The 13,549-nt window shown below is 40.8% G+C and overlaps 1 protein-coding gene and 1 long non-coding RNA gene across 2 annotated transcripts in view; one reads left to right on the top strand and one right to left on the bottom strand.

The window, feature by feature from the left end:
- Nucleotides 1-8,372, top strand: part of ZW10 (zw10 kinetochore protein) — a 44,890-nt gene extending 36,518 nt beyond the window's left edge. Inside the window, exons 12-16 of the mRNA XM_001502053.6 lie at nt 1,738-1,907; nt 2,742-2,872; nt 3,674-3,805; nt 4,609-4,811; nt 7,781-8,372. Of these exons, the coding sequence (XP_001502103.2) occupies nt 1,738-1,907; nt 2,742-2,872; nt 3,674-3,805; nt 4,609-4,811; nt 7,781-7,901 (757 nt within the window). The 3' untranslated portion in view covers nt 7,902-8,372. The remainder of the gene's footprint in view (nt 1-1,737; nt 1,908-2,741; nt 2,873-3,673; nt 3,806-4,608; nt 4,812-7,780) is intronic.
- LOC111774216 (uncharacterized) lies at nt 7,652-12,884 on the bottom strand. The gene is made up of 2 exons (XR_002809048.2): nt 12,792-12,884; nt 7,652-9,097 (listed from the first exon to the last, which is right to left on the bottom strand). It is a non-coding gene; the product is annotated as an uncharacterized lncRNA (long non-coding RNA).
- Nucleotides 12,885-13,549: the final 665 nt, after the last annotated feature.

Below are 13,549 nucleotides of genomic sequence, written 5' to 3'. Positions count from 1 at the left end.
CATTCACAGCTTTGTGGACTTAATAGCACAAAAGATTGCTGTTTAACTGTTGAGTATGATCAGCCATTCTTCCTAGCTATTTACCTAACATCTTGGATTGTAAAAGTTTCCTGTAATATTAATCTGAAAATTTAGTCATAACTTTGAGCCTCTAGGAGTTCTGTCTCATCCAAATTAAGTGTTTTGGATGACTTTTATAAATGCTTTAAATAATGTATCGACAAAGCTTTTCCTTAGTCAAGAACTCTGGCTTCAAAGAAAAAAATCAGTTTGTTATTTGTAGCATTTTTTATTTCGGATTTTTGAACAATTGAGGTGTGTTTTTAAGTAGGTCCACCTATTGTTTTTGTTATGCAAGAGAGCTTATTTATTCTGAACCTTATTATTTTTATTTGTGTTCTCTTTGCTGTGGTTTAAAATTTTTGTTTTGCTTTCTCCTTAGTCAAGTAAAGGAAAAGAAAAAGCATCTTTGGGTCAGCTAATAGCCATGTCCTTGGAGAGTCAGGGACGATTGACTTAGGAGTTTCTGTGCTTAGAGAAATATTTTCACACTGGTGTGGAGTGAGGTTTGCCTCTCTTCCCCCTTTGTATGATCTTGGAACTTTGTGCTGGACCAAGGGTTCACAAAGTCAGTGTATATCAGAATCACCAGGAAGCCTTCTTAAAATGCAGATTTCTGGATCCTGTGCCCAAGGTTTCTAATTCAGAAGGACTAGGGTAAAACCTGGGATTTTTAACAAATTTCCAGGTAATGCTGATATTACTTGTCAGGGACCACACTTTGAGATCCACTGTCCTAGGTTAGAGTTCTCAGCTTTGGCTGTATTTTAGAATCTCTTATGGAGCTTAGAGAATGTATATATTTACCTAGGCCTTACTCCTAGAGATTTTGATTTATAGGTCTGATGTAAGACCCATGTATCTGTGTTTTTTCAAAGCCCTACAAGTGATTCTGATGTGTAGCCCCAAATGAAGACAGCTGTCTTAGATTTTTAGTTTCTGACTTTGTGTATTCTAGCCTGACCTTGAATCAGCAAACTAGGAAGTATTAATTGAATGGCTGCTAGTGGGTATGTAGCAGAAGTATAAGACAAGATCTCTTCTCAGTCTGGGTAGGTAGACTAATGTGTGTGAAAGAATTAGAGCAGTGATTTTCGCACTTGTATGAAAATTAAAATCACCTGGGATGATTTGAAACAAATGCGCTGGCTTCCCTCAGAGGCTGTGATTTAATCTGTTTGCGGTGACGTCTAAACATCTATATATTTTAAATTTCCCAAGTGACTCTAATCTGTAGCCCCCTTTGGAAACTTGTGAATTAGATAATAGTTAAGTGCTTCGTTATATCAATGAAATAGGAATTTGGAGAAAGGAGAAGTAAATCTGTATTTCTACAGACTTATCAGTGTTAAATTTCAAGGGCATTATTATGTATAGCTATGCTAGGTTTCCGGTACAAAGAGCTGACACAGGTAAATATCTTGATTCCTTTATTCTTTCTTTTTTGTTAATCACTGGGATACGTTTCTAGGATGCGGTCACCTTCAGGCAAAACAGCCTCCCTCTGATTGAGTGGGAGTGGGAGTGGTGAGATCACATCTTGTTATGCATGGCATTTGTACAGTAGACAGTGATTACAGCCTAGAAGTACGTTGAAAGAGTAGTAACTTTTCCTCAGCCCCGACTTCAGTAACAGGTGATTTATTTCTTTTTCTACCCCTCCTCCTGCTGGCCTAGGGAGAACCTTCAAAAACTGCCCCAGTTGGCTGCCATTCACCACAACAACTGTATGTACATTGCTCACCACTTGCTGACCCTCGGGCACCAGTTCGGATTGCGTCTCACCCCCATTCTCTGTGATGGCACTACTACTTTTGTGGACCTTGTGCCTGGCTTCAGGAGACTTGGTAACTGATAGCTTCAGTTTTGGAAAGCATATTGATTGTGCAGTTTCTGAGCCTAGTATCTTTGTAATTTATGAATGAGGCAGTTAGAAATTAGGTGCTGGTCCTGAGCTATATTGGGAAGTGGGAGGGCATTTAATTTGCAAGTGATCCAGGTAATTTTATAAAGTGAATGCAGTCTTTGTGGAAGCATTACTTTTTCATGATATGATTTCATGATACGTAAGAGTTCCCAGCTGCATTGCTGGTATGCAGTGAATTCACCAAATCAGAGTTATGTTAGTAGAATGCCACATAAGATTTGTATTGTGACAATTCTGTTAGCAGTGTTGGTAAGACTTCACTAATGTCAGTGCTTGTTCTTTTGCAAAACCTCCCCCATCTTCTCCCTTCTTTAGCTTTATTTAGGATTATTAAAATAAAAAAAAATGAAATGTGGGGCAAATCAATATGTTTACTGTAATGATAGCCGAAGAAAATCAGAGAGTCTTTATGATTCACCTGCTTTTCAATTCCTAACTTTTCCCTTAGGTGGTGTAGATATATCAGAAAAAGAAGTGGCTGTTTCTTCTATACAAGTAGCTTTTCTTATCTGACTCTGGACAAACTACTGGGAAAGACTTATCCTGAGGATGGGTTTGGAGGGACTGGCTAATGTATTAGAGGTGATTGTTTCTAGTAAGCTTAGCGCAGCTTTATGACGTCATCTAGCAAGCAGTTGTTTTCAAATAGGCAGGACAGATCCGTGATTCCTGCTTGTCTCTCCTCTTTCACTCTGGTTGTGCAGTATGTAACTGAACAACTTTTAGAATTCTTTATTCTATTTTACCATCATAGGGACAGAGTGCTTTTTGGCCCAAATGCGCGCACAGAAAGGAGAACTTCTGGAACGATTATCAAGTGCTAGGAACTTTTCAAACATGGATGATGAAGAGAATTATTCTGCAGCAAGTAAAGCAATCCGACAGGTGGGAAGCTGTTGTTAGCTCTGGAATTTGTACTTGATCTTTACATAATGCCCCCTTCTTTTTAAAATTTTTTATAGGGGAAGATTTGCCCTAAGCCTACATCTATTGCCAATCTTCCTCCTTTCCCTCTGCCCAAAGCCCCAGTACATAGTTGCGTATAGTTGTAAGTTCTTCTGGTTCTTCTATGTGAGCTGCCGCCACAGCATGGCTACTGATAGACAAGTGACCATGCCCGGGAACTGAACCCAGGCCGCCAGAGTGGAGTGTGCCAGACTTTAACTGCTGGGCCATCAGGGCTGGCTCCCTTCTTGTTTTTTAAGCAGTGAAGAATCTGTAATAGGTAGCTCAGTTGATTCCCCACCCCGCCATTGGAAAATCTGGATACCTTGTACATTCATGTTTATGAACTTTCCCTTCCCCTGCCCCACCAAGCCAGCAGGAAGTTATCTTTCCATCAGCCCCATAGTGTGATTAGTTATCTAATAAGTCTGTGGTAGCAAGTATTTGACCCGTGAACTTGGTTTTGGGAAATTGGAAATAGTAGCTTTCATCTTAATGCCCCTGTCTCCTATGTGCTTTATCTTTTTACAGCAGTTTTCCCATCCTCAGGACAAGTCTGCTTTTCATCTGGCAGGGATAGCACTAAGGTTAAATATTCAAGAAGCACATACTCTCGATTACTTCACCTCACCTTTACATAACGCCTCTTCTTGCATATGCACACAAGTAATAAATGTAAATGTGGAAAATAGGAGTTGCAACAATCTCTCTTGCATGTAAATAGCTGTGTTCTCCTGACAGGTACTGCACCAACTAAAGAGACTTGGAATTGTGTGGCAGGATGTCCTGCCAGTGAATATATATTGCAAGGCTATGGGGACTTTACTCAGTACTGCAATTTCTGAGATCATTGGCAGAATCACCGCCCTGGAGGTAAGGGCCGTTACGTGCCTCACCAGACTTGAGGTGCAGTTCTTGTCCCAGATTCTCACTTTACTAAGAAAATGATGTTGGAGTCTCATTTTCAGTCAACACAGATGGTATAAGAAATTGCTCTTGTTTTATGTCTAACTCATTATACTGTCATTCAGTTTTGTCTTAATTATGTTTTGCTGGAGACTTGCTAATCTCTATATCTTTTATACTTGTATAAGAAAGTAGGATTATATTGCTTCTCCGTCTAGCCTCTGTACAAATTATGATTGAGGAGGTTGTAAACTGAATAGTCCCAAGATGTATTATAAAGTATGAAATCATATATGTATTTAATTTGCAAGTGAACTAAATAATTTAATATAGTAAAGTGAAATGCAGCCTTGTGCAAGTACTACTTTTCCAACACACTATTGCAGTTGGGATTATGTGTGTCATCCTACAAGAGAGTTGCCTGGACTCTGCCTGCTGATGCCTCTAAAGCATAGATTGGCTGAACTCTTATTTGTAATAACATGCCCTGCTTTGCAGCAAGCTGTGCCACATTCTACTGGAGAAATGGGCTCTTTCATGCAGGCAAACTAAATTACTGACAATCTGTTGAAACATATTTTGTGTCTTCCTAGCTTTAGGGGTATTGTCAGAGAGCTGATGAAATTTAATGTCTAGTAAGGTATGCTAAATTGGTTGGAAAACATCTTGCTGTAGCTGAGCCCCTGGACAACATGCACCAAAGATCTGCCTTTCCTTACTACTAAGCTGGCCCAATTCCATTCTGTTGTGTTCCCTTTGTGCAAAATCAGGACATCTCTACTGAAGATGGTGATAGATTGTATTCCTTATGCAAAACAGTGATGGATGAAGGACCCCAGGTATTTGCACCTCTTTCTGAAGAAAGCAAGAACAAGAAATATCAAGAAGAGGTTCCAGTCTATGTGCCAAAATGGATGTCATTCAAAGAATTGATGATGATGTTACAAGCCAGCCTGCAAGAAATTGGAGATCGGTGGGTATAACCTTCTATAGAGGCATATATCTCTCCATAGCTACAAAGAGTATTAGTGTCATTGATAGCATTGCTTTTTTCTGTTTCTTTCCTTCTTTTTTTTTTTTTAAGAGTGGCGTCTGAGCTAACAACTGTTGCCAGTCTTTTTTTTCCTGCTTTTTCTCCCCCAAATCCCCCCAGTACATAGTTGTATATTTTTTAGTTGTGGGTCCTTCTAGTTATGGCTTGTGGGATGCCACCTCAGCATTGCCTGATGAGTGGTGCCATGTCTTCGCCCAGGATCTGAACCGACAACACCTGGCCGCCGAAGTGGAGCGTGTGAACTTAATCACTCGGCTACGGGGCCAGCCCCTTTTTTCTGTTTCTTAATGTGATGGGGCCAGCCCCTTTTTTCTGTTTCTTAATGTGACTCAGGAGAGAGTTTCATATTCAGAAGTACTAGTTGGGACCTTTGTGTGGTCTGTCATTGTGTGGATCTCATTACCACTTTCTCATATTTGATAACATAAAGCTTCCTTGTTTCATATTATTTTGGTCTTAAACATATTGTTCTGGGATGCTGTACAAATGATCTTGCAACCTTGTGACACCTGGACGGAAATTGTTGCTCATTTTAACCAACAGTGGATGCATTTGAAGATTGGTTTTGATATGTTAACAGAGAAGTGACTTTTATCTGTATGGAATATTCAGCATCAAACCATTGTTTGATCAACCAGCAGTTTTTCTACAGGGAGCACAGTAGTTTTAGGGATTAAGCACAATATACACAGAAAGGATTCATCTTTTCTTAAGTGTAGTGGATGATGATGTCTCTCAGCACCATCGGTTAACACTGCTGTGCCTCATAATTGTATGCTGTATCACATTATACTGAGTGTGCAGAGGTCATTGATGCTGCCCCAAACAGAATGGATGTGGGTTGGTTATATATCTCTGGATGCTTTTATTATTGTCGTGGTAGATTAACAAGTTTGCACACTTTGCATTGGGAACTCCCTGAATAGGCCTTAAGGTCCATCTCCAGCCATCCTAGATGTGTCTGAGTTTCTCAGCAAATACTGTCCATTCTAAAATGATGTAAATGCGATGTCTACTTGAAAAAAAATTCACATCAAAATACCTCTAACTACATTAGTGCAAAATTTTATTTATTTATTTATTTACAAGTCCTTAGTGAGTAATAAGATATCTTTAGGTAAGACTCCAGAGGGCAGCAGCTAAGAATTTTTCTTTCTACTGTTAAAAGGGCCCTCTTGCAGCCTAAGAATGATCATTAATTTTCTATTATGAGAAAAATTACAATACTTGTATTTCTTTGCTTCCTTTTTCTTCATAGGAAGGTTTTTTCCCCCAGAGATTTCAATAAATATAATAACTAATTGAGAAAATTTTTTTTTACCAAAGGAAACTATCTCCAATCGTGTAGTTTAAACATTTTAAAATTATAAAATATATATATGAAGGAGCACAGTATATATAACATTTATTCACAGTTTAAAGAAAAAGAGTAAAATCAGTGTTCCTGTACCTATTACCCAACTTAAGAAAAATATTACCAGTACCTTTAAAGAAGCCTGTGTGACCCTCTCCAAATGCTCCCCACACAGGTAACCGCTATCTTGAATATTGCGTTACTTACTTCCTTGCCTTTCTTTAGTTTTACCACATATCCCTAAACAATGTAAAGTCTAGACTTGCCTGTTTTTGAACTTTCTGTCGGTAGCATCTTCTCGCTTGCTTCTTTTATTCGATATTATGATTTTGAAATTCATTCGTGGTGGTGTGTGCTTCTGCAGTTCATTCTCACTGCTGTATTCCATTATACAAATATTTATAGTTTATCTTGTTGTTTCACACTTTTACCAGTATTTTGTATTATCAGATTTAAAAATTTTTGATAACCCAGTTGGTGTGAAATTTGCATTTCCCTAAATTCTAATGATGTTGAGCATCTTTTTATTAATCATCCATTTTTCTTTTATTGTAAAATGCCTGTTCATATTTTTTGCCCTTTATTTTACTGTTATTTATGATTTCATTATTGATTCATGGGAATTCTCTGTGTACTTTTTGTGTGTATGCGAGGAAGATTGGCCCTGAGCTAACATCTGTTGCCAGCCTTCCTTTTTTTGCTTGAGGGAGATTGTCCCTGAACTAATATCTGTGTCAAATCTCCCTCTATTTTGTATGTGGGACATCTGCCACAGCATGGCTTGATGAGTGATGTATAGGTCTGCACCTGGGATCCGAACCCAAGAACCCTGGGCTGCTGAAGTGGAGTGTGTGAACTTAACCGCTGTGCCACTGGGCGGCTCCTCTATGTTTGTGATTTTTTTTTTTTTTTGAGGAAGATTAGCCCTGAGCCAACTGCTACCAATCCTCCTCTTTTTTCTGAGGAAGACTGGCCCTGAGCTAACATCTGTGCCCATCTTCCTCTACTTTCTATGTAGGACGCCTACCACAGTATGGCGTGCCAAGCGGTGCCATGTCGGCACGCGAGATCCAACGGGTGAACCCTGGGCCGCTGGAGCGGAACCTGAACACTTAATCACTGCACTACCGGCTGGCCCCTCCTCTGTGTATTTTTTATACCAATTCTTTGTCAGTTAATATTTGTTGCCTGTGGTTCACTTTTTAAAGTAGTTTCAGATCCCAAGGCTCTATATGACTATATGAGAATGTTATAATTGTTAACTTTGAACAGGGCTTAGTGAATATAGAATAATGGAGAACTGTCTTATCTTCCTAACTTGGTCTCCTCATCTGTCTGTACTAATACCAAAATGCAGCCAGAGAGCAGAAGAGGTCAAAGAGATTGAGTGGTAGTAAAGAAGGGGAAGGATGCCAAGGTTTGTTTTATTTTCATTTAACATAAATAAGCATTTGGGATCAAATAAGCAATTTTAAAATCTTGATTATACTGCAGTGATGTAATAGGAAATAGAATTTTATCTTTTATTTTGCAGGTGGGCAGATGGAAAAGGGCCCTTGGCAGCTGCATTCTCTTCCAGTGAAGTAAAAGCTTTAATTCGTGCCTTGTTCCAGAACACAGAAAGAAGAGCAGCTGCCCTTGCTAAGATTAAATAGCTCTGTCTTCCTAAGAAAGCTGTCTTGACTATGTGGATTCCTCTCTTGGCATAATTACTCCTTTAAAGACTTTGGAATCACCCGTTGGTTTTGATGAACCAATATATCACAGAAGTTTGATTTCACCTAAGAATGCCTTCCCTCCTGGCCTGTTGAAGAACTGGATGATAAGATAAGATGTCAAGAGAAGCACCTCAATTTGTTCACTTTCTAGCCACTCTCCCTTGATAAGAAACTATAGGACAGTGTTATTTCCTGTTGCGTCCAGGGCCTTCTGGGAACTGTATTCATTGTGAGTGTAGGCCGTAGCCTTGGATCGAGGAATCCAGGAGATTCTAAGAGACAGTGAAGAATTTGTGAGCAAATGGGAGATATATTCCCCAAAATAGGGCAATCATATCTAGCTTTCCGGGAATTAAGGAGACTTGCTTTAATATTTCTTTCCAATAAATAATGCTTTTCAGAGTTTAAGGGTGAGTGTCTTTAATAACACAGGAACTTTGACGAAAGAGACCAAGTTTTCATACCTTCTGTGCCATTCTTTTTATTGACATTTATGATCCTCACAGAGGACTCGCTGACTTGTCCTCTTCTTTCTTCATAACACTGACAATTTCCCAGAATTCCTAGGACTTTCAGTATAAATTTTTAGCACTTTTTGCCATTTCAACTAAATTCTGTTTTCTTGGTCGGGGTTTTTTTTTTTTGCCTTCTCAAGCTCCACTGCTTCTGAGCCTATCAAATAACAAAGGTTTAAATTGCCACTGTTTTTTGGGCGAATGTTGTGCCATGAGATGCTAACTGTGGGCTCTGTAGCCTCATCCTTTATTTGGTGGACACAGGTAATCCTTCAGCTCAACTTTTTGTGTTTTAACTCTTTGCAGCTACTGGAGGTAGATATTATGTTAAGGTTATCCTGGACCTCGGTAGGACTCGGGCTTGTGTTTCTTCATACTGACGTATGGTTTCTTGTGAAAAGGGGGTAAAGGGTGTGCTCGTCATGTGCTTTGAGCCAGGTGCTGTCTGGGGGCCGTTTTCAGGACAGAGGGCACGCTTCCTTCGGCCTCGGCCGCTCCATCCCTGGCACACACAGAACAAAGTGTTTTTCCTTCTGCCTTCAAGTGTTCTGCCTTCACCGCCTCACTCTTAGTTCTGGCTCAGCCCCTCGTCATCCAGATGCTTAATTTTTCTTTTACCTGTTTAGGGGTCATAGAAGAATAAATAAGAAAGAAGAAGAATGGTTTTCTTTAAAGCTCAGCTGTGGTTCATGACAAGCTGTTTGTCTGTACTCAGCATGTCTTCCTATGAGAACTCACAGAAAAAATAATTGCCTGAACCAACTAGTTTTTTAGGAACAAAGGAGCTGTCTTTCTTGAGAGAAGAGGAAGGAGGCATTCACAGGTGAAGAAGATACCTGTTTTTGAAAATTCACACAATTTCGGGTAGCATTCTTTTCTCCGCAGTTGAGAGAATGGAGAACTAAGGACAGAACTGAAATAAGGGCATCACAGGAGTATTACACAGAGCATCAGATCTTTTGTTCATGGAAGCTATTCCTGTTGCTTGACAGGTACAGCAATTTGGGGGTGGGATCTCTTGTGACTGAAAAGCATGTTCCTCACTCCTTCCCTCCCTTCAGAAGCACAGAGAACTGCAGTACAGTTTTTCTGAGGCTGTGTAGACTCCATTCCTTGGGACTATTTCCCCTAATGAATAGTTTGAATACCATGGCACACACAGCAGGCAGACTCCATCCTCTTCCCTAGCCAAGGCAATTGATGGCTAATGATCAAGTGGGTGTTCACTCTGGTAGGGATGAGCCATCTGATTGAGCATGTGGGAGTTGGGTCTGGCAGCTCTTATAGGGACCTTGAGGGTACCTTTTTTTTTTTTTTTTTGGGTGAGGAAGATTGGTCCTGAGCCAACATCTGTTGCTAGTCCTCCTCTATTTGCTTGAGGAAGATTGTCCCTGATCTAACATTTGTGTCAGTTTACCTCTATTTTGTACGTGTGATGGCACCACAGCATGACTTGATGAGCAGTGTGTAGGTCTCTGTCTGGGATGTGAACCTGCAAAGCCTAGGCTGCTGAAGCAGAGTGTGCGAACTTAACCACTATGCCGCTGGGCCAGCCCGAGGGCACCTATTTTGATTGGGAACCTGACTTGGAATGGGAGTAGGACCTGCTTCCTTTAGAAAGAGTGTGTAGATTATGAGAGGAAGGGAACTTTAAGAGGCTTGACTCATTTAGTGGATCCGTGCGCCTACTAGAACACACGTCTTCCCAATTAACACCCAGAACTACACAAATGACTTCGAGAAATGAAATTCAAGAAAGGTTCCCCAAGATTTTAGTAAAAAGGAAAGTTTTTGTTAAAAGCCAAGACTTCAAACAACTTAAATCCATAGAGTGACTTGATAGTGGCTCCTGTTACTGTGTGGATCCTGCGTTGTGGTGACACATTCCATGGTCAGTTTTGCATGAGGATTTCTCTCTGAAATGGAGATCCTCCAGATGGCACTCTTTCCTCAGGCCTGGGAGCGTCACAAGGCATCTAGGCCTGGTCTGTGGAAATGAAAGCCAGGGAGCCTGTCCATTTTACCCTGGGCTTATATTCTGGCCCTTGTCAGCCCAGGAAGGTTATCCGGACGTTGAACAGCATCTATATTATAAGCTGCAACATGTCGCCCAACTATCACTTGTAGGTAGATCAGACCGTATTTCCTTCTATTAATAACACTGTTAAAGGAGATGTGGGAAATTTCCTTCCTATGCTTGCAAGTACATACTATCACTTAAGGCAATGATTCCCAGCCTTTTGTGGGGTTTCATTCTCTTGTTTATCTGATTTCCCAACATTTTGTCTATCTTCTGAAAGTTCTGAGTGGTATACATAGATACACACACACCCTAGGGTCTTTTTGTGATAAGAAAGCTGGCCCAAAGGAGTAGTTTGTCCAAGCCCCACGGCTGGTTTGTGCCGTGGCCAGCTGAAGGTATCCGGGAGGACCTTCTTAGCAGAGCGGGGGCACTGCAAAGGCAGGAAGGGCTGAGGCGATTGGAAGCTGCCTCACACAGTCTAGGCACAAAGTGGTCCTTTTAAATTGGGTTTTGATGCCCACATTCTTCCTAATCACAGAACTGACTTTGAACATTTGTTTTACGATAATAACTTCCTCCCTCCTAAAAATACACATTTCGCTAGAGCCTAAAATTTCCCAAAAGCTATAAAGCCCCAATTTTGGGAAGCATTTCAATTATCGTATGGTTTAGACAGAAATTCCTCACTTTGTCATGAGGAGTCTGGGTAGGAACTATGTGATGTCACATGACATGACTGGAGATAGCCTTAGATGTCTCAAACCCAAGTTATGAAATCTCTGCTGAGAGTCGGGGAGGAGGGCGATAATTCTGATGAGTTATGTATAAGTCTTCACTCCTCCTCAGAAGTCAGGTGCCCCAGATTTCTTGTGCAGTCAAGAGAGTGGGGTGGGAGTAGATGGGTCTTAACTGCTCCAGCTATTGAAGAAGACACGAGAACCAAGGCCAGAGACACCTACTCCCTCCCTTGTCTCAGCCTTTTAAGTAGTTCTGAAACCTTCCTACATTCATTCCACTTACATTTATAGGGTGCCAGGCATTGCTCTAGTCGCTGAAAAAAACTCCCCTAAAACAAAAGTCCCCTGTCCTTCTCGAGATTTAAATTCTGATGACAAAGACAGATAATAAACATAAAGTAAGTAAATTAGTATGTTTGCAGACTTGAAGTGCTATGGAAAAAATAAATGTAGGGTGATAACTGAACTCCCCTGGAGTTCCAGGATAAAGGAAAGTGGAGCGAGCTGCCGTTCTGAAGAGGGCGGTCAGAGCGCACCTCCTCGAGCAGGTGCATGAGCCACGTGGCCATCTGGGTGCAGACAGCTCAGCAGAGAGACCAGCCCGTGCAAAGCCCTGAGGTGGGAGGAGTGTGCCTGGTGAACTCAAGGCACAGCAGAGAGTGACAGAGAGAGCAGGGCTAAGGGGGTTAGAGAAGTAACTGGAGAGGAGGGGGATAGATTGTATAGGCCGTTACAAGGATTTGGGGTTTGTTTTAAACTCTGAGTCAAATGGGAAACCTTTGGTAGCTTTAAAAAAAAAAAAAAAAAAAGGGAAACGTATAACAGTAGAGAAAATAGTATGGTGAACCCCTAGCATCACTCCTCTTCAACAATTATGGTCATACAGCCAATCTTGTTTCATCTGTACCCCGCCTCCCCTACCCCCTCCTTCTTGCTCCTGCAAACACACGCTGTTTGTTTGTTTTATCAGAAGATACACCCCACCTCTTTACGACTCGATTCTTTTGGGCTCCTTTCATGGAGAATCCCAGTAGATGAGGTGACCCAGCTCCAGCTGCTGGGTTCTGGGAATGGTGTTGGTTGGAGTCTGGGACTGGCTTGGTTTAAGTGAGAGGAACCCCCTTCCCTGAGGTCTGTCTGGGTGGAGTGGAGCAGCCGCTGGTGGCTTCTGTCTCCCGTTCCCATTCTCTGACTTTAGAATCGCTGCTTTAAAAGAATAATAATTGTTTTCATTTGCATGAAGGGCTCCATTTATGCTTGATTACCATGCAGTATGATAAAAATTATGTATGACATTAAATATGTCAGATTAACTTCATTATAAATTTCATTTAATTCCAATACTGAGCTCTTTTCCTATGTGCATAGTCTTAAGTACTTTGCCATATCACTATCTACATTATTATTACTTAGAACTAAAAAATGAGGACTTCTTGCTCCCCAACTATCTATGTAGTAATCTGTTCTAGGATCTTTTGTAAAATTAACTTCAATGGCATTGGTCTGACGTAACAGTAGACCTGTTGCCCCTTTTGAAAATCGGGACACTTACTCATCTCCAGGACTGTGTGACACGGTTTTGTGATTACATCTGCAGTTTCTCTTATTGTTAAGTCTCTTGGGATGGAATTCTAGAATTATATCTAGAGTCTAGAATTGTGAACTCATTTCAAACCCAGGTTTTCTTTTTCTATCTTTTCACTTATCTTTGGCTTCGTTTCCCTCTCAAATACGTTTGTTCTATCCTTTCCAGGTTGAAGAGGGAGTCTCCTTGATAGGGAATATGGAAGCAAAAGGGTATTTGAGTTGTTCAGCTTTCTGTCATTTTCTTAACATCCATCACCAACTCCAAGCATAGCCTAACTCTTTCTTGTTCCTTTTCTTTCAGGGACCATACCCCCTCCCGCCACCCCCCCAAAATCCCTTGAAATAGTGTGTTTCATAAACTTCAGCATATTCTGGGCTCTGATCTTCCTGACGCTATTTTTCCATGTTCAGGCTGTTTTTATATTGTTGCGTATGGAGGACCTATTTCTTGTTTTGGTTGTTGTTTTGTAGAACTCATTGCTGGTTTCCATTTGCAGTCACGCTCTTGTTTTTTACTGTATTATCATATTTTATTATATGGTCAGATTTTCAGTTTTTTTTTTTTTTTTGCTGAGGAAGATTTGTACTAAGCTAGCATCTGTTGCCAATCTTCCTCTTTTTTTTTTTTTTTAAATGTGAGCTGCTGCCACAGCATGGCCAATAACAGATGAGTGGTATGGTTCTGTGCCAGGGACCTGAACCCAGGTTGCCAAAGCAGAATGA

This window comes from Equus caballus, chromosome 7, assembly GCF_041296265.1.
Source record: "Equus caballus isolate H_3958 breed thoroughbred chromosome 7, TB-T2T, whole genome shotgun sequence".
Classification (NCBI taxonomy): Eukaryota; Metazoa; Chordata; class Mammalia; order Perissodactyla; family Equidae; genus Equus; species Equus caballus.
The sequence above is the reverse complement of the archived record's forward strand: the minus strand, read 5'-3'. Positions and strand labels throughout refer to the sequence as shown.